The sequence below is a fragment of the Patagioenas fasciata genome, chromosome 5, assembly GCF_037038585.1.
Source record: "Patagioenas fasciata isolate bPatFas1 chromosome 5, bPatFas1.hap1, whole genome shotgun sequence".
Taxonomy (NCBI): domain Eukaryota; kingdom Metazoa; phylum Chordata; class Aves; order Columbiformes; family Columbidae; genus Patagioenas; species Patagioenas fasciata.
The window spans coordinates 28638284-28659547 of record NC_092524.1 but is presented as its reverse complement, the minus strand read 5'-3'; the positions used below and the strand labels follow the sequence as shown (position 1 = coordinate 28659547).

At 43.4% G+C, this 21264-nt stretch overlaps 2 protein-coding genes across 15 annotated transcripts in view; both read right to left on the bottom strand.

Annotated features, from left to right (window-relative positions):
* CKAP5 (cytoskeleton associated protein 5) overlaps nt 1-14394 on the bottom strand; it is a 53405-nt gene extending 39011 nt beyond the window's left edge. For 10 of the 11 annotated variants that reach the window (XM_071809129.1, XM_065838464.2, XM_065838465.2 and 7 more), the window contains exons 1-4: nt 14285-14394; nt 3881-3972; nt 3182-3372; nt 1817-2023 (exon numbers count right to left, since the gene is read on the bottom strand). In XM_071809129.1, the coding sequence (XP_071665230.1) occupies nt 1817-2023; nt 3182-3372; nt 3881-3937 (455 nt within the window). In that variant the 5' untranslated portion in view covers nt 3938-3972; nt 14285-14394. Of the gene's footprint in view, nt 1-1816; nt 2024-3181; nt 3373-3880; nt 3973-10366; nt 10458-14284 lie in introns of those variants that run through there. The other variant, XM_071809130.1, reaches the window with a different exon arrangement.
* Nucleotides 14395-15744: 1350 nt separating this feature from the next.
* Nucleotides 15745-21264, bottom strand: part of LRP4 (LDL receptor related protein 4) — an 83960-nt gene continuing 78440 nt past the window's right edge. For 3 of the 4 annotated variants that reach the window (XM_065838472.2, XM_065838473.2, XM_071809134.1), the window contains 2 exons: nt 20815-20956; nt 15745-19080 (listed from right to left, as the gene is read on the bottom strand). In XM_065838472.2, the coding sequence (XP_065694544.1) occupies nt 18745-19080; nt 20815-20956 (478 nt within the window). In that variant the 3' untranslated portion in view covers nt 15745-18744. Of the gene's footprint in view, nt 19081-20182; nt 20252-20814; nt 20957-21264 lie in introns of all 4 variants that reach the window. The other variant, XM_071809135.1, reaches the window with a different exon arrangement.

Below are 21264 nucleotides of genomic sequence, written 5' to 3'. Positions count from 1 at the left end.
CAAACACCCTACCCTGTCAGCAGATTCTTCTACATCTTGTTGAAGTTCATACACTAAACTTCTTCAATCGCTGCTGAATGAGAACACAAAAACTCTCTTTTCATGCTCATAGTAAAGTTAACTGCTACAATTCTTAAAGCATCACATCTAAATCACCTCAGAAGCCACAAATTTTTTTTATTCAAAAGCATTTATTTTCCTTGAGAAGTCCAAATTAACCTTTCCATTCAGACTTCCTTCTGCTTCCCTCCAATCAAGCACATGAAAAAGCCAGTAAAATGGCAGCTCAGGAACTAAAACTTACACGTCTCACTTTCCAAAAACTCCAGTGCTAAACAAGATTTTTATTTTTTTTTTACCATGACTCAAAAAAAAAGTGTTAGAAAAAGCGCCTATGCAAATTCTCTTATTTTTATCTAATTAATATATTATCTAATTTGTTCCACACCACAAGAACAGAAACCTTAGCACAAGACAAAAAACATCAGAAGCTAAACTAGTTCTGCACTCAAGCTATCCACCTAGGTACAACACAGACAAATCTTGTTATCAATGCAGAAACCCTGTCAAAGCACAAGACCAAGTTAGGTAGCAGCATTGCTCAGAAGCAAAAGACAAAGGTTAAGTCACAGGGCTCCATGGGGTAAATTGATCTTGCCATCCTAAAGGTAATAAAATACTGCATATAGAAAGGCAGATGTGGCACATTTTATAGACATAGTTGAAAGATACTGAGGAAGGTTATGCAGGTTTCTAATGACACTTTACTGTTGAAAGGACATTTGATTAGATAAAGCAATTTAAAATAGCTAAAATATATTCTTAAATGTGGGACAGTCATTTCACTTAGTAGAAACACTGATAATGTGCTAAACCAAATACTTCATTTTGACTTCTATTACAGAAGCCTGAAACAATTAGTTTAACAAGGACCATCTACACATGTGCTTCAGCAAGTTGTCTAAAAAATACTTAACATAAGATACTCTTAATCTGTATTATAGAGTTGTCACATGAACTACTTTTTTCAGAAAAAAAGTATTCTGCCCATTAATACCAAACTTATCTTTCCTTAAAAAAATCGAATATATACATCAAATATAAGAATTTTATAAAACCGCAGTATTTTTCACTCAACTTGCAAAGGCAGCAAACATACTTGAAGTGGAACAAAAAAGATGCTCCTAATCTCATCTTGAAACAAACTACTCCAAGTTAATCAAATTTTATTTGATTTTTAGGGAGCATTATCAGCTTTTCTTTTTAATAAATCATATGGACAATGGAAATTTACTGTGCAATGAGTTGTTTTGTTTTGTTTTCCCAAAAAACACACACAGTGTACCCAATTAAAGATGTTCACATCAGTGAGGAAAACAGTGTGTTTTAAAAAAAGACTATGTTTTAGTTTTCCCATCAGTGAGTTTATTTTCAGCTATTCAGAAGAGAAGCTCCACAGTCTGGAACGAGATACACTACTCCTGCCATTCTTCCAGATGCCTATTGTGAAAATGAAGTTGGGTAAACAGTTGCTATGGACGAAAGTGATCCAGATGAGGCTCACACAACAAAGGCACCCCTCACATCAAACAAATCCCATGATGCTCTCTCAACTGTTGGTGTCACAAAATACTAGTTCAGTAAAGATACACCCTATTCAACAATAACAAGGACCTGGTAAAATGATCTAAAAAACAAATCAGACCCTACACACTGCTGGGGTAAGGGAGAATAAAACAAACAAATAAACAAAGACAACCACCAAACACAACAAACACCACCAAAAAACCAAAACCACCACAAACTAAAAACTTACCTTAGTGCTTTCCTCAGAGTCTCTATACATGCTACTATGATTTTTGGGTTTTTGTTGTCCAGACCCTTTAGTAATTCTTCTTGTACTGCTTCCCCTTTCTCAATTTCTATATACATTAGACATATATCTAAACCCAGCTCTTTTGCTCTGGCTTTCGGCTGATTGAACACCTTATTTACAACTCCAGACGCTACTTCTCCTGTTGTCCTGAAAGACGAGAGAGTGTTACTTTTGGAACATTTAAGTGAATAAGGTGTTCTACACCATTACCCAGACAAAAGCGCACACAACACCCAAAACACAGATGAACACTCAGTGAAGTCTCACATAACAAGGACTAAATTCTAAGTTAACTTCGAAGGTAACAACCGTTTTTAAGAGGTGACTTCAATCTCTGATTTAATCAAAAAGACCCCTGCAGACTGAGTGCTAGTTAACTTGTTCCCAATACTGGACTACACCAGACAGTGAACAGCAGACATTTTCTCAAAAGCGTATTCATTAATACACATTTCTTAAGGTCCACAAATAAACACCATTTCCCAGATTTCCATATGTTAGTTAACTAACATACAGTATTGGTGAACAATCCCAGCACACAATTTCACTTCTATTTCAAAGCTTCCAATCAAGTAAATTATTTACAACTCTTTTAAATCAACAGGTTTTGAAGGTTATTAGGTTGTTTTTTTGTTTTGTTTTTGTTTTGTTTTTGTTTTTTTAAAAAAAGCACCTTGAGTTTGTTTGTTTTCTTCCCTTCCCTTAAATAAGACTTTAATTCATCAGGTCACAAAGTCAGTAGATCAAAGCACTGATCTGGTGATCTGGCCCATTAGGTGTTTTTACTTTACCCTCAGAAGTACAGAGTATTTCACAGGCTAGAGAACAGTAAAATACTAACAAACATCCTGTGAAGAAATTGGCAGCTATGAAGATTTGTATTGGTTAAGTTGGATGCAACACTTAAATTTTATTTAATGAATGAATTACACTAATATCTCCGTGGAAGGAAAGGCTCCCTGCACGTTCAAACCGTTTCAAACAAGAATCCCTATTCCAGTTGACAGTGCATATGCCATCAAATTACTGATTCACTTTCTTTACCATTTCAAAAATCTTTACTACTGCCTTTAATAGTTTCTTTGAACACTGTTAGTAATTTCTGACAAGTTTGCATGCACATAGAAGCCACCTACAAGGAAAACCTACCATTTGGCAAATTCTCTAGATCAGAAAGCAAGTTTCGCCTTTACTACTAAAGATCAGAATTGTTAGTGGCCACCATACAACTTATCTGCAGCCTTTCACAGAGAGACACATTAAACTTTCATAGCAGCCTACTAACGGTGAGAAAAATACACTTACTTCCCAGCTACATGAGCATTTTCAACATAAGCGAGTGCTGCTTCCAGGCCTTTTAACTGAGCCACTGCATTGGAGTCTGTCACAAATTTTTTTATCAATCCAAGATACTTGGACCATTCAGGACTCTTATCATCTAACTTCTGGAAGAGCTTAAGGGCTTCTTCATAACCATTTAATCTGGCTTTCCACAGCTGGAAGCAGAAAACAGACATTTAAATGTTGTGCTAGTACAATCAACTCACCAATTATACAAAATTTTTCATAGTTGGAAGTGTAGAAGACTTCTCTTCAATGACTATATGAATAACGTGCAACAGGACAAAATACTTACTCTTCTCCCGCCATGAATGACCTGGATAGAGAGACACTAGTCCTCCCCACTGTTCTTCATAAGCTCTACCCAATGAGTAGGTTGGAGCCCAACAATAGCTTCAGCTATAGATGAGTAAGTTCTTCACATGAATGAGTGCACTGATCTTTCAGCACACAAGCTTGTGCCATACAGATTATCATGCTACTAAATTCTGCTTAATCAATGTTATTCAGCCTCTAGGTTAGATAGAACTGATGCAATTTCAGACCTGTTATATGCACAGCTGTCAGGATTCCCTAACTACGGTGTACTTTGACAGAGGAGTACCACAGAATCACCACAGTGGAGAGATACAGCAAGCCAAACCCAAAGACAAGACTTCCTACCTTGTGCTCACATTTCTGGTCAATGGGCAGTTTCATCCATTCACTGTCGTCCCCCATTTTAATTCAGGTTCTCTCTATAATTACACTAAGTCCTGTGGAGACAGAGACAAGTTAGAACATCGGAAAATACATGTGAGATGCTACCTGCAACATACTTCTACTTAAAAAACAAACAACAAAGACAGTTCTGTAGCAAATCTATTGCTAACACACAACCCACTCTCCCAAGTCTGTAACTATATTTAGATGTGCACTACTAAAACTAGACCACTATTCTGCTGGCCCTTGAAGGCTACCAGAAGCCATTAAATATTAGAAAGCAGTGCAATTAGTAATATTTCAGACCCTAGAAGTCTCAGTCTTTGAAAGTTTTAGTAGGCCAAGAAGGCATGCAGAATATAACCCCATCTAAGCTTGAGGAAGAATGTACTACGATTAAGGCGCTAAAACAAAATGAGTACCCATCAACACTAGAAAACTGACTCCTACTGACACATGCTTCCAGCAACTGGTGCCATGAATCAGTGTCAAAAATAATCAGGTGCTAGTGTAAGGACAGCCATTTTAACAGCTTTACAAACAGCACTGTGAGAGGAACAGAACCCATTTTTGCAAGCTGGCCACTTTACGCCCTAAATCTAATGCAGCCAGCATCAGCAACTGCCAACAAGAGATCAATTTCTTACCACACACAGGGCTGAAATCCTTACTCATTTGAGTTCCTAAGTGTTTTCCTCCTTTCCCCATCCCCCTTTCCTTATTATTAAGATAGGACCATCAGGGTATGAGAGATGAGACCTCAGGCTCAATGCTCATCTCAGACATACTGTACAACTAACCTGGCTGCTCAGAGAATAATGAGATAATATGCTTGATGCAGGGAGATCAGCAAAATGAAAATAGCAGCAGCAGTAATGAGAGGGCTCCCAACATTACTTGTACAAACAAACAAAAGTAAATCAGAGGAGTAATGCCTTCCAGCATACCGGTCCATACCATACCAGATCAAGATGACCAAAACTCTAAAAACTGGCCGGCATATACAACAACTTATCACTACAGGCATATAAATGCACCATACTAGCAGAATATTCCTCATGCAAATTCTGTCTATACCAGCAAAGTTGAATACCTTAACCTAGAAAGTATTTCACCTAATGCACAGAGGTTTCCTGCAGACAATTAACTCCCAGCATTAGGAGTGTAATTTCACTGGTGTAAGTTAATACAAGCAAGTTCTCCAAAGCCTTCTGTTGTCAGCCACACAACACTAACATACAGCTAACTTGACAGTAAAATTAAGCTAGCAACAGTCTACAATAAAACCTTTTTTTTTTTTTTTTTTCCTTCCTGGATTAAGTTTGAAGATACTTATTAAAAAAAAAAAAAAAAAAAAACCACAACACACACACCAAAACACAACAAACAAAACAAACAACAACAACAAAAAACCCTACAAAAAAAAAAAAAAAAAAACACACCAAAAGAGAAAAACAAAACACTACCCCCCCAAATCCTCACCAGCTACCAACACACACCCCCCACACCAAACTACATGAAACTTACCTTAAATATTCATAAATTCCTATGCATGTTAATACTGGTCTCCCTAAAATGGCATAAGCCTACTGATTTGCCCAATGGCAATAAAATGAAAATCAATGTCAGGACAGAAGCTGACTACACATATAAACAAACATATTCAAGCATTATTATGGTTTGCCCTGCTCATCTCACTAACAGTGATGTGGATCCTTTTTATTGACATCAGCACAGTTGCACAGTGGTACTAAGAAGTTTGCTTTTACAGTAACAAAAAAAAAAAAATTGTTAGGAGAGCCAAAGATGAGGACTGACAACCTCTAGAACTATAAACTATGGAGAATGAAAGGATCACTCTGCTCATTATGTAAGAAATGAAGTACACAAAAGTCAGGCTACCTAAAGCCCATGCCATTGAAAAGTTAATTCTGGTACACTATGTTTTAAAATTTATAAGTTATTAAAAAAACAACAAAACAAAACCCAAACAAAACCCCACAGCTCTGTGTTAAATACCAGTCACACCACTCCTCTATGTCAGGAACTGACAAGAAAAAGGTACCCTGACTTAAAAGTTACAATGAAAATTCAAGTTTTGACATGCCATACCAAAACCAAAAAATCCTAAGTCAGAGCAAGTGAGTTACTATTTTTTTTATTTGCATTGAAACCACATCAGCCTTTTGCAACGGATTCCACTTTCATGTGTTTAAACCCTTCTGAAACTCTATCGCTTCTTCTCTGCCCAAACCTCTCATTTGTTCTCTTATCCCTTCCTTCAGCCTACTGAAAGAGAGCTCAAAATTAAATACAAATCAACAACTTGCTCATTAAAATTCAAAGCGTTTTACCTATTCAAAAAAGGCAAACACACCCTTAAAACTAAAGGAAAAAAAAAAACAAACACCATCCCTCCCCCCCCCAAGCAAGACACTCATGGTAAACATGGAGGTGGTGTTAAAACTCTACCTCTATGACTGATGACTTCTCTCCAAAAGCTAGAATGACACTGCATTCACATAAACTTTTCAAATAGCTCACCTAGTGAAGGATGCAGGAATGCCCTAATGAGAATACAGTCACAGCAGACTTCCCTCTGGCACTCAGTTCTGCTGCCAAGCACCTCCATCCTAACATGCACAACAGAAATAATGGGGTGTTTCCCCAGCAGAGATGCAGATGACAGAAACAGAGCAGTCTTCTCCCAGACTCACATATGCCTTTGCCAAGGATAAGCAGAGTGAACTTCAAAGGAGATCAGGTAGTTCTGAATCTCACTCAGAAACTTGGAGGTAACCAAACCATTGCCTGTCTATATTATTTTTTTGAGGAGAACTTAAGGAACCAATACAAGGACAATAGTTACTCACAAAGAAAACACAATAAGAAATAAAGCACTAACACATCTGCCAGCAAGCAAAAACACCAGAATAAGAGTTTTAGCACCTGTACTAGGGTAAGCCCACATCTACACCCCAGTCATTTAGAAAACCATCAGCAGCATGAACTTCTTACTTCAACAACACAAAGAAAAATTTATTTTTCTACAGAAATCTGTTCCACCAATGAAAACTTTATTGTAGGACACTGACTACCGTATTACAATACTAAAATCAGTTCGAACCCTAGAGCCAGGAACAACTCTACTAAAAAGGCTTGGCCCCTTGCAAGGCTGAAACCAATTTACAAGTATTTTAACCCTTACACTCATCCAGCAATTTATTGCTACAAAGCGTGACCTCTTGCTTGTACACCGTAGTGAAGCATTATAAAAACTAAAAGAGAAGGATCTAGGACTTGTCTTCCCAACATCATAATGTATTCAACCAAGGGACTGACAAGACAGGGAGGGGAGACAGATGACCACGAAACAGTGAGCATTTTCTCACCCATTCTTTTTCAGTTTGGTCAAGTCACTTCCCCTACTATTTTTAGTCGTAACATCTACAACGGTTACTTCAATTATTAAATGGGTTAAGTTGCCTTCTGTGCTGAATCTGGCATCTAAAAATAGTAATAAAATTATACTTCTCCATCCCCCCAATAACTTACAAATCCCTTTAGAACAGACAATTTATCAGAAAGTATTCCACAGTCACAGAGGGAAAGCTCCTTCTTAAACATCCCTTCTTTCTAGCTTCATCACAGCTCATGCCTGTCCTAATGCCAAGATCTTGTGCTGCCTACATCTTGCACTTACTAGAATAAAAGACTCTTGTTTCTCCCTTCAATTAAGTCACTGGGTTCTGTATGATCATAGAATATCACACATTTGACAAAAACTTTTTTTTTTAAAGCTGCGTTGCAAAAACACGTAAACCTCCAGCCATTACCTCTCAACATCCAAGTAGCCTCATTATACAATAATGCAGCTAAATTATGTTATTTCTAGTGAATTTGCAGCAATGAAGTGTTTGACCTACATAGCTTTCTTGTTACCACAACTCAGAACAACCAGATATGAGTCTTTCAGTAAAGATATTCGTTTTTTTTTTTTTTTTTTTTTTTAAATCCAGAAAAAAGGCCTCTGAAGTCATGGAACCACCAAAATAAGTTTTGTGAGAGAGGTTTGGTATTAACGTGGTCAATGCAAAATTTCCAAAAGCAAGTCAGCTGAGGAATCTACAATGGAGATGAATAACAAATCCCCCCTGACAGTTCTTGGCAGGACAAGTTCTTATATTAGGGAGCAGTGAGCAAATGACCATCAAGGAAAGAATAGGATGTCTTTCAAAGAGAGACCATGAGAAAGCAGCAAGAGTAGAAAATATTTACAAGGCAGAACAAATGCAAGAATCTCAAATGTAAAAGTTAGAATTCCCCACTAAATATAAGTTTATGAAGCTAATTTATTAAGACATTAAAAGACTACGAGAAAGTGTCAATACATGAAATTTCAGATTAACCATCCACTGCTCTAAACAGTTCCAACTCAGCTTCTAAATAAAAGGTCTCTGCTACAATTTTTGAGGGCTGATTAGCATCAACCTTATAGCTTCATAGTATGGGGAACTACTAAATAAAATCCCTTCATTGCAAACAGCTTTAAATGTATTTTATTTTGAAGCATCATTTATCACCTATCACTTGATTTTGTTGTGAAATTTCAGCTTTCAGAGCATTTTCTACATAAAGTGTGCAATGGCAAACCATTTTATACTAAACAAAAACAGATGCTGACCGATTGTCTACTTCTTCCTACTCACTTCTACCTATTGAACATCACTGTGCACCAGAACAGCATCAAACATTTTGATATTTTGAAAGCTTCTCAAAAACTTTACTCAAAAGATTAAGTTCTGAGAAAGCAAAACAGGCCTTTTTAAAGGAAAAAAATCTGTTCAAAATGTTCCTATACAGCAGGGCATGTACTTGGAGAGAATATAGCTTTATGTCACACTTCAAGTGAAACCAGACTCCTCAGTAGACAGTCCTCTGTCAGTGCAGCCCAGTAGCTCAGAAAAAAAGTTGAAAAATTCAAGTAATCATAAGTTACATTTTTATTTTAAACAGCACCTGGACACATTAAGTATTTGAAGAACACACAAATCCAAGGACTATAGCTTAATCGGTCAATGAAATAATGCAACTGCTTTGGTAAATTCTACATAGTCAAAAGGAAAACTGAAGTCCAGCTAACAACCCTGAACTATGAATATCTGCAAAAGCAGCAAAGAGTCAAGAAGAACTTTCAGTCAGACTGTAAGCGTGCTTTCCAGCTTCAGTCCACATACCTTTTGATGACAGACAAAAGAAGAGGTCAAAAAAAAAAAACCAAAACTCAGAAGACCATTTGCTGCTTAGGCAATAAAAAATTTCCTATAGTTTTAAAAGTTGGGATTTTCAATTAAAATATTAATTAAAAGATGCAAGATACACAAACTCTTGATGAAAGGAAGGCAGGACCTCAGAATAATGAAAAATAAATAGGAGAAATGCATGCTAAAATGGAATTGTTTTGCAGGTTGTTGAGTAGATGGCAGCTAAGAGAAGCTACTGTTTCAGCAGCAATGAAATGGCATTAAAGAGTAAACAGCATTAAATTCCCTCTTGCCAGCTTTAACTCATACGTCCTAACTCAGCTCAGGAACAACTTAATAGCACAAATGGCAACTTATTGGTAAGGGAGACAGATACTTAATTTCTCCAGAAAAATGTGTTTCAGCACAGTTTCTGAAAATAACTTTTGCATGGAAAAGAACGTCCTCAAAGCGAGAGACAATGCAAAATAAACTGACCTTCTGTTACTGCTAAGAGCACAAGCTATTTCTTACTGCATGGGTAAGCCTGGTGTGAAGCTAGTCTTACAGAGCAGAGGGGGGCAAGAGAGAAAAGGGCAACCCACGGGCAAGTTTGTGAGTGCTGGGACAATTCTGAGGGTGGCCAGCTGGAGTGAAAGATGCCAGTGGGGCTGTGCTTATGAGCTGCAAACTCTCCCATCCCTCAAGGTGTTTACAGAGCTCAGGTACGGAAAGGCTCATGTGATGTTCTTTAAAAGAACTGCCTGAGCTGCTAATGAAGGAAAGCTCCCGCAGAGATATCCCACCCCAGGAATGACCACCAGCTCCCTCCTCCAAGCGAAGCCCCCTCCAACACAGCAGCGACGGCCCTGGCTCCCTCCCCGCCCCCAGACTAGCAGCGGCCTCGCCATCCCCAGCCCCTTCCAGCAGAGCTCCCCTCCACTTCTGCCGCTCCGCACCGGCTCCCGGCTCGCAGCCCCAGCTGTTCCCCTTCTCCTCCTCCCCCGCACGCCGCAGCCCAGAGAGCTTTCCCGTTCCGTAGCGGCAGCGAGTATCGGGCACAGGCCGCGGCCGGGGCCCGGGGCAGCGGCGGACCGGAGCAGGCCGCCCGCCCGGCATTGTTTCTGCCCGCCGCCGCCCCAGGCCCCGCCATTGCCGCCGCGCACCGCCAGCACGGCTCCGCCGGGCCTCACCAGCCACTCACCCTGACAGCTCCGGCCCGGCTCCGCGGCGAGAGCGGGCGGGGAGCCGCGGGGCGGGCTGGGCTGGGCTGGGCCGGGCCCCTCCCCGCCGGCGGGCGGGGCTCGGGGTGCCGCGGCCGTACCTGGGCGGGGAGCCGGCCCGCGCCGGGGCCAGACAAAGGCGGGCAGGGCAGTGCCGGGGCTACCGGCCCCGCCGCGTTGCCCCCACAGCAGCCCCTGGCACGTCACACCCCCCTTTCCCTCCCCCGCACCGGCGGTGGCGGGCTCTCCCCGGCCCTCCCGGCGGCCGCAGTACCTGCCCTGCGGCTCGGCTCCCCAGCACGGCAGCCGGTGACCAGCGCGGCCCGCCAGGCCTGCTGTTCTCATGAGTCACAGCCCTGAACTCCCCTCCCGTCAGAACAATAATTCTGGTGACAGAGGTAGCTGTTCGAGCATGGAGCAGATGTTATGCCAGGCCACCATCATCCAGCAATCCCCAACTGAGGAACGGAGCACTGCAAGGCCTGCTGCGAAGAACGAGAAACGCAGTACCTTCCACAAGAAGTACGAGCAAATAGCCTGGCACTGCGCTATCGTTGCATTCCATGTTCTGCTGCGAGATGTGTAATGACAGTGCTCCGATGGAGCTGATTCATCAGCAATCTCTCCAGCACATCACCTGACATTTTGAGATGCCTTTTCTACAGTGATAAGGGCAGTTGAAGAAGCTGGTATGGTGGAAACCAGCTATCAATAGCTTCCTCCTGAGAAAAGCATGATGCAAGCCATACGATGCAAGGCTGTGTTTCTTCAGACATCTTTTCAGCTAGCTGAAGAAAGAAGCCTCTTCTAGACACTGCAGCACCAGCCATGCTCCTCACTGAATAATCATCCAAGTTACTTGTTCAGCCATCTCAACCTCCCCCACTACAACAGGGAGGCACAAACATGCACAACAGCTTCTGCTTTTCAAGGTTTGACATTTGCAGCAATGGAGCTGTCATAGAGACAACCCCAGACAACACACAGGTGCTCAGGTTGAGAGACTCTTTATTCAAACAAGCCACAGCAACACTGCTCACTGCAAGGCAATGCTTAATTTAAACACAAAGGCACGAGGCTTTCCCATGTCACACTTTAGAACTCCACCCCATAAGATGAACCACTGGAACAGTCTACAACAAAGCAGCAGCAATACCACCATATTAGTTTTAGATGATGATGTCTTGAAACCAAACATTCTGTTACAGATGCAAATGGCCTGGCAGAAACATCACAAACCATTTACATTAAATAGTTTACAAACAAGCAATAAAAGTTTATACATTTCTTCTAAAAAAAAAACAGAAAAGGGCATCTGCCTGATACCATGGAACAGAGGAGATATAGAAAGGGGAAGAAAAGGGAACCAGATGATCACTGACCATGATTTTTAAAACCCTAATTAGGAGGTTTACAAATATTTACATCTCTCAAGGGTCCTTCAAGTCATACATCCTACACAACAATACCTTCCAAATTAGACACTTGAGACTGAGAGACAGTTATGTCTACTTCACAAAATATTCAGAGCAGTTTCTAATTGTATGTACTGTTCAAGATGTTCATAAGAGATTTATAAAAAGAGGCAAACGGAGGTGTCACAGTTTGCTGGTGACACAATCAGGGTAACAAGAAAAAAAAAAGATTGAAAAAAACTTAGAACATGCCAAGTGAATTTCAGCTGTACATTTATCACCTAACACACACTGTGATGCACAAGAGAGAAACAACTTTTAACATTACGCTGTAAGTCAGGTTTTGTGAGCTGACTATGAAATAGAAACAAGACTTTACTGTTCTAATGGACATGAGTGCAATATGATCAGCTCTACTGTGGCAGGCCAGGGCTACAGAAGCACAGGCCCTGATTGCACAACTGGCCCATATCAAGGAAAGGACAAGAACCAGTGTGGAGGTTAAGTCCCACCAAATACCAGTCATATGCATACTAGAATTAGCAACCATGTTCCATTACAATGCATTCATTTTTTATATTAGACTCTCAAATGAGAAGTCTCGCGTCAGTACAGAAGTAAAGCACTCTGACTAAATTCCCATGCTTCTGAAATCCAAGTTTCATTTATTTTTCTGCAGGTGTCACATAAGTATATTTTTCCATAGCAGGTCCCCTAGTCAACGTTCCCAACTCTGTGTTCTTGATAATTACCTTCAAAACATCTACAACAATCTGTTTAGAACCAGTTCATTGTATTTGAAAGACATTTTTTTTTCTTGATTCCACTTTGATATATCACCCTCTTGATGTAGTTTTAAAAGTTTAACCCTATTGCAAGTCTTGAAAAGGGGGTGGGAAGGAAAAAAAAGGTGTATCTATAAGGGAAAGCTACCAAAACAGCAAAGCTTGAAGAAAGGCCAGGCCTGGCTGGGGCGAGAAAGTCAAACCAAATTCTAATTTTTCCACAATCAACTGATCTGCTATTGGATGCTGAAGAGTCAAAACTGTAAGGGCAACTTGCACCAAATCATTCTTCTTTCTGGCTTGGCCCTATTGCAAAGTCTTAATAACAGATTTTTATGAATAGCCTTTTAGAATGCTTCATTATTTGAGACTTTTAGCATTTAGAAATATGCATCTTTAAAGTTTCAAACTAGTAAATGTGTTAATTGAAAGTGCATAGCAATACTTTCTCTGATACATAAGTAATAAATAGGGAAGGTCTCCCACAGCTGGTAGCCAAACATCCTGACAACTACTCAACCCTTTCTCATCTGCAGATGGCAACTCTAACAGTACTGCAGTTTAGCAGTAGCACTAGAAGATGCAACACTAAACATGAAATGATAAATCAGCAAAAAAAGGAAAACTGCAGCATGATTACTGATATATGTGGGACACAAATCAGAAAATTGTAATAGATGAGTTAGTGATTTGATTTTAAATTTATTTTTGAACAAGGCTGAGGTCAGCTAAAGTGCCACAGAAGTTTCATTCTTCAGCCTCTGCTGTACAACACTTTGGATCTCTCATGACAGAAATCCAATTTCAGGAGGAACACCCTGTAAAAGCCAACCTGAAAGCTACCAGAATCCCAAGACTCTGACTCAGAAACAGAATAAAATATAAAGGAGCAGAGGGGGGACACGAGACCCATATTTCTGTCCAGACTCCTATAGTCCCATACACTAGAGAAGATTCAATAAGAAGCACATCCTGGTTAGGGACCCTGGAGATCCAAGACTAACACCTGCGCCCAACAACAGACCTGTAGAAACGGAGATCAGCTCATGCTTTTCACTTTAAAATTGGAATTACCTCAGGGAACGTTTTCCCCAGGTCATTTTAGAGGGGAAACCAATCCTGCACGCAGCCTCCCGAAACGCCCACTCAAGGCACAGAAGATGCCAGGCCTGTATTTCCGTCGAGGGGCACTGGGAAGGGGCCGATCCCGGCTCCTTCACCAGCCCCCCCGGCCCATACTGTCGGCCGCCGCCTAGGCAAGATCCCGGCAGCTCCCAACCGCGCCTGAGCCCACGGTGATGACACGCCGGGGACAACTGCAGCGAAGCAGCCCGAGCCGCGGCACCCTATGGCCCCACGCCCGCGCTCCGCGGCAGACTCAGCGAGCAGCGCCGCTTAAGCCTCTACAGCGCGGCGCGGTACAGGCCGCAGCCTCCCGCCGTTAGCGGTCGCAGCGCGCACCTCCCCCAGCCACGAGAGCAGCTCCAGACGAAGCCCAGGGACCCCGGTTGTTCCCGTGGAGCGATGTCAACGCCGCTCGGGACCGCGCCGCCGCCCACTCCCCAGGTAAGGCGGGGGAGGCTCAGGCCCAGCGAAAGAGGAAGGCCCACCCCGCCCTCCTGCGGGCCCGGGGAGCCGCGGTGGACGGAGAAAAGGGCCAAGGCCCCACTGGGGAAAGGACAACGACAGCGACTCTCACCTGGGAGCCGGCGGGTCGGGCGCGCCGAGTGTCCGGCCGCTCCTCGGCAGGGTTTGAAATCGCTAACACCGCCCGCACCTCCCAGTGTCCTCAATGCCCATTGGCCGGCGCCGGCCCCACCCACGCCGGCACCCGCTGGTTTTATTGGCCCGTTTGAATCCGGCAGCGGCTATGCATGCTCCGCGCCCTCCGGAGGCGGCTACTGGGCGCTGCTGGCGCCGCGGGTCCGCTCCGGCCCGGCCGCGGGGAGAGCGCCCCAGCACGGGGGTGGTGCCCGGCCGCGGGGAGAGCGCCCCGGCACACTCAGCTCAGGCACCACTGGAGCGCGCCAGAGAAGGAGGCTGCTGCGCCCGCCCGCGCCGCGGTGCTGATGGGTGACTCGGCCGCCTTGGCAGCCCCCGCGGGCCCCGTGAGGGCGTGGGGCGCTGCCTAAGGCAGCCATGCTGGACCGCAGAACCCGCCCCCTTTTTCCCACAGGGCTCAAGTAGCTCTGAGCTGAAGTTGATGGCAGTTGTGTCAGGACAAGGGGAAGAAGCAAAGGAGGAAGGGAAAGGGGCTCCTGGCTGCGTTCAGCTTCCAGGAGCAGGTTGGGCTTTCTCTTCTTTAATATCTTTACTCTGAGTTTGCAAAGTAGTAACTGTGTGTTGTGGCAGCTGTGTGTTATTCCTCCAGTTTCTTCACTTCAGCTGAAGTGAAGGTAAAATTCTTAGGGGTGTGCTGTCAACACACCTGCAATTAATCTGAGAGTGCCACCTCTGCCCACAACACTGCAGAAGCATTACTTTTTTTTTTTTTTTTTACTAAAGTGCAATGATTGTAGTTTTGTGTGACCTCAGAGAAGTCACTTTTGTAATACACTTCAATGGTGACATGAGCAGGAATAAAGCTGGTTTAAAGGGTTTTGGCAATTCTTTCATCATAAGGAGACAGGATGAGGTAAGAGATTAGCACCAGTACTGCAGTGTCAGTTATTACTGAACATTTCATTCACTGTTTGGTCTTTCACACTGTTTAAACTCTTACAAAAATGCAACAGAATCTTGAACAAAATCCCTTACAGACAGAACAACAGCTCTTCTTCAGAGCTTTATTTACTACTGGGCAGAGGCTGGGGACCAGTACAGTCCTAATACTTACCAAAAAGGCAAACATCCTTTTCTGCAGTTGCCATGTTAAAATGGTAACAAAAAGGAAAAGAAGCAAGGTGGGGGCAGGGTGAGAGGTATTACATGTGTGCAGGAATTTGCACAAGTGTATGAGTGTGGATATTTGGGCCTTGATTCAAAGCTGTAGTGGTAGAAGAAGCGTGTGTTGCAATCCAATTATCAAAAGAGCCCAGACCCGTTCCTACCTTCTTGCTCCTCTCAAATGAAGTTGAGGTTCTGTGCAAACGAGTCTGGAACTCCTCTTTCAAAGGAGAGTCCAAATAACATGTATGATTCACAACCAAAAGCCAGGCAGAGTGGTTAAGAAAAGCTAAATTTATATTAAATTATCATAAACCCCTAAAATACTGAACACAGTGGTTAAATAACTCCAGAAAGTCCAATGTCTCCAGTGAGTAACGTTAAAACCATTACACAGGAACACACAGAAATCACTGACGTTAGCTCAGGACAGACAGGAGAGAGGTTTGCTTTTTACATAGTAAATCAGTGCGCAAGAGATCATCCTCCAGTGGCCCTTCTACATTCTTAACATCCTAAGTGCAACAAGGGTCTTTTCTTCCCCAAAATGGGGAACACCAAGATGCACTCCCCAGGCAGCATCTCACTGGGGCTGTCTCTAGGAAAAAGAAACTAATTTCTGCCCACCTCACTAGTAGAGGAGAGGCCATAGGAAATTTTATTGCTCCTCTTTGCCATAATCATTTGAGGAACGAAGCAGAGAGCAGTTATGGATGGTTGTTAGGCTGGAGTGTGCAGGGTCTCTCCTAAGAAGCTGCAGAGAATATTTCTTGAAGTGGAGATCACAAGCACTGTGAGTTGTTGTAAAGACTGACTGGGTTTTCTTTTCCATTCTGCACTTGCAACTCAGACAGCAATTATTTTGACAGGCTGACTGAACCTCAAGTGACATATCCAGGCAGATGTTTTCCTTCACCTCTATTGCACCTCAGGATGTTGGTGCACACTCACATAGGCTATTGGGGAAGGCCCTTCCCTCCAAACCCAAAGGAACCCTGCTCTCCTAGAAGTCAGAGCCTTCCTCCCCTTATCCACTTACTCCCTCCCAGCTCTGATGCCCCCACCCCTACACATGGTTTCTGTTCCAATCTATTCGTCTGCCTACGCTTCAGGCCTCTGGTGTTGCCCCTGCATGAGGCAGCTTAGACAGGCAAGGTCTGTCTCAGTGATACACACTCCCTTCTCAGTTCTGTCGAGTCCACGCCTCAATCCAGAAGTGCATCTGCCCAAAAAACCACAATGCTTCCCAGGCTGGAGTCAAATAAATAATTAAATAAAAATTTAATTTAAAAAAAAAATCCTTTTGTGAGTAGGGAAGAGTCCCACATAAACACAGGGAAATGTCCAATCCTTAGCTCCAGTTCATTTTCCACAGGAATATATACCAGTCAGCCCAATGGTGCAGTTACAGAGTTTCAAGCCACCTAGCCAGGTCAATGCTGCGACCTTCCCCTCTCTGCAAAGCTACCTCTGCTGTAAAACAGTTTCCAGTGGGTTGGGTGTATGTTGTGTTTTTCAGGGGTAGCAGGACTGTTAGTATATGAACAAGGTTAGAGCAGAGCAGGATGGATTTTCCTCTTTTTTTTTTTTTCTTCTTTTTAACCAGCTGGAAAAAAATATTACACAGGAGATGCATCTTCCCCATGCCCCCAGCATATGCTTTGCTCTCTTTACACCACAGGTGGGAATGTACTTGACCTCCTCCCAGGAGACAAAGAGGTTACAGAATTTGCCATGAGGGATTCTTCACTGGAAAGTTCTGCTTCCGAGTTTGTGGCTTAGCACTTAATAGTTTACTATGATAGTAACCATATGACTTGAGGTGTTAATGTAAATCTCATTTTTGAAGAAGCATCAAGAGATATTTTATCTTTTTTCCCTCTGAAACAAGAGATGACAAGAGAAGTCAAGAGAATATGAAGAGGTGGCAATAGCCTGTGGGAGCATGCAAGCTCCAGATGCTGCTGGGGTGGAAATGCAAGGGTAAGATTACATCCCCCCACAGAGGGCAAAGGCCTTGGAGACCAGAGAACAACTGAGGCTCATGCAGCTGATGGGAAAAATGACTTGGCAAGGAGAGCTATTTAGTGGTAACAGAAGAGCTTAAAGTGCAATTCTATTTGATAAACAACTCTCTTAAAATGGCCCTTACAGATCCCTCATTATTGTCTCCTATCCTAGGTCAAATGGGCTCAGCCTGATAATAAAGAAGTTCCTAACTGTCAGCACTGGGCACTCTCCTGGGAAATACTTGACCTAGGAATTATCACTTTTCCCTCATTCTGGTAATCAAAGGTCCTAAAGGCCAAGAGAATTGGAGCCTTGCAGAATGTGGACCGGCAGGAACTTAAAAAAAACAAAAGAAAATTTTCTATGTCAGTTATGCAAAGACAAGTGTAAAATTTGGGTCTTGATGAGATCCATTTCCTCCCATTATCTCTGTAGAGCTAAGAGCTATACCAATCTCCTCGTTCCTCATGTACAGCACTCTGACTCCAGTACCCACAGGGAGCAGCTCTGAAAGGGCCATTTGCTGACTCTTGTTTTTCCAGAGCAGAAACATGTTTTAACACAAAAGGGGAGAACAGGAGCAGTGTCCACTGCCAGCAACAGACACAGCGCTCCAATCTGAGCATTCCTTACAGTTTTTACTAGCAGATGGGAAAGCAAGCAGTGATGCCCTCACGAAACGAGTCATGGCAACTGTGGTTACTCACTTTGTGCCTTTAAAAGGTGGCCTGATGCTGTGCCAGGGTCCCCCTGAGCCCCAAAGTATACCCCATCTATTCCAAGACCTCTCTCAAGCCAGAGATCACTCAACACAAAGCCTCAAAGAGTGCTGCTAGTGCTGGCATGACTAGGGGAACTTCTGTGACCAGGAGATAGTGATAAGGCAGCTCTGCTCTCTTCATGGGCATCGATCATGACCTGGATGGCACAGGACTTGGCGGTTGCCAGAGAACACAGAATCTGAACCAGATTCAGGCCAGAGGAGTCACTGCAAAAGTTAATGTGGCAGCTTCCAGGAAAAGGGAACATATAAATAAACCACAGACAGTGAAAATGAGCCAAAAGGGTTCCAACCCACCCATCTTCCCTCTCCAACCACAACAGCACAGCTGCCCAGGCTCCTTGCTAAAAGCCAAACAGTCTCTGGGCCCCTCGCAAGAGAGGCTGGTCTCTGTGCCCTTCCTTGCCTAGCAGGCAGAGTCTTGTCTTTTATGCAGAGCAGAGGCGAGGGAGGGTACAAGCACTTCCAAAGTCACGCATACTTTAGACCTCGCTCTCCGTGGAGGGCTTGCGTTGGTGTTTCCAGCCTGTGTCTGGGAGTGAGCCACGCCGTTCAGGAGTGGCTGCTGCTGTGTTAACGCTGCTGCATTCAGACTGTTCTTCCTGTAGCAGCTGCTCAGTTTCGGTGTCGTCCAGTGAACCAGAACTAGCCTGGATAGAGACCGTGTCCGTCTTCATGCAGACATGGTCCCGGAGGATCCCTCCTCGGGAGCTCCGAATCTGCTTAAGGTCATCCCACGCGGAATCATCACTGGATAAAAGACATATCCCCTCCACAATCTTGATCTTCTCCTTGGTGTAGTTGTGGTCAGGACCAGCCTAGGAAGCAGACAGATGAATGAAAAAACCTAATACATCTATGGAAAAATATGGCAAAGAGCAAAGCAGAGCTGGAATGTAGACAGTGAAGCAGACAAAAGGCTGGACCTCCATGGAAATGGCCACTGGCTTTGACTGTCACAATGGCAGAACCCATTCTAAGTTTCCCTTCAATTCTTCACCACCTGAGATAAATCTTCCCTGCAAGAGCTATCATTACAAACTCCAAGAGCCTTCAAATCATGGAAAGGGAATGAGGATGAGCTGGCTCTTTTACTTCAACTATATGTATTCCCTGACAGTAGGGAATAAGAATGACACTGAGTCTAAGAAGGAAGGCGAAAAAAAAAAAGGGAGGGGGGAAGCAGGAACAGCCAGCAGACTTCATGGTAAAAGGAGGCAGGGAATCGATTCTAGGTCTGCAATACCGTTACATCTGAGTCATTCTAGATTGATCTCTCAGGAAAGCACAGCTGGAATACCACTGTTGAGTCCAAGTCTCCCAGTGCCACAGGGGAAGGAGATTATAGGGAAACAGTGGGAATGATCAGAGGCTAAAGGGACCACACTGAGATTAAAGCAGTGAATTCTGTCTAACTTGGATCACTGACAACATTAGAACATGTGATCTATCCCTGATGAGAAAGTGGAGGGGGTGGGGAAATATACATCTGGGTATATCTAAGAGCAGCAGAATTAAGGGAAAGTGGAAAGGATTTAGATTCTCAGATAAATAATGCTGGCTTATCCTTAGTAGACGAGGCTAAAATGGCAAGAAAGTTTGGGAAATCTATTAGACAGTACCTTTGGAAGACAAAGCCTGTGAAAGCTCTCCTCTGCATAAGTCTTGCTGTGATCCCTGCTAGATGAACTAAGTGATCTAACAGATTATCTTTTTCAAATCTCACATACAGAGTATGAGTTGCCAAAGCATCTGCCATGGAGAACTACCTATACTTTCTTGACAGACAGTAGAGCTGGTTTAAGGACATAAAAGCAGGGGAAAAAAAACAAGAACAATTAGTATGGGACAGTGCTTGAGCCACACAACAGAGCTTGAGTGAGAGAGGCAGGATCAAACACATACATAGAGTAGTGATACCTGACGTGAGGATGTGGACGGAAATCAGAAGAGGGAAGATGAGAAGCTATCTGAGTGATAAGAAAGCTTCTGAGGAGAAAACAGAGGAGAAACTAAGTGCTGCAAGATACCATATTAAACCCTCTCCATCCTGTGGCACGCAGGGCAGACCTCTGCAGGGCCTTTAAAATGCTCTATTTAATTAGGGCGCTGGTTCTCTCCCTGTCCCACCCCTTCCAGGCAGTGCACAGCCAGCAGCCACATCGTTGTTATCAAACCCCTTCCGGCTGCCTGGTTCCCCAGTGACTGTCCAAAGCCGTCTTGGTGCAACAGTCACTAACCGAGACTGCGTCCAGGGAAGACAACTCCCTTGGACTCCTGTACTTCAAGGCCCAGCACCCAATACAAATAAAATACAAGACACTGTGTGACTGAGGGAGAAGCCAAGAGCTGAAGACAGATCTAATTCGCTACAGCTCACTGAGGAAGAAGTGCTACTGGTTGATCTCCATAAGAGTATGAGCAATTGACTGAAGCTGTCTGCCTGTCCTTGAGGTGAATGCTGACAAGTTGCAGCATTTTCACACACTAAGGCCTGTAATACTCAACAGCAGCTTGAGCTGGGCTCACACGCCCTTAGTAGCAGCTCTTACCTCTTTCTTATAGCACAACTGGTTGTACATGGTTGGTTTGGGAATTGCTTCAATCTTCACCTCCTGGGTAGATGTTCGATATGAGGGATTACTGTACGTCAGGTTCCCCAAGCCAGGGTCTGTGAACTTGGACTTATTATGCCTAGAGGGAAAGAGCTGTCAGAAAAGACACAGATCCCTGCTGCCAGGATAGAAATTTCCTGAGTGCTTAGCGAGCGGAAATCTCTAACAATCTTCACTGTCCCTCAGAGAAGGAGAATGCTGACTTTACCTGGCTCTTCAGCTATCAGTGCATTCACCATCTACCAGTACAGCAAGGTACTGCCATGTCAGCACAGAAGCTATACTGGCAGTAACTGGTGAAGCTTTCTGGCAGAAAGTACGTGAGCTCACACATATACCGATATATGAATTATATCACATCCCCATCCACAACTCATAAGCTCTCTG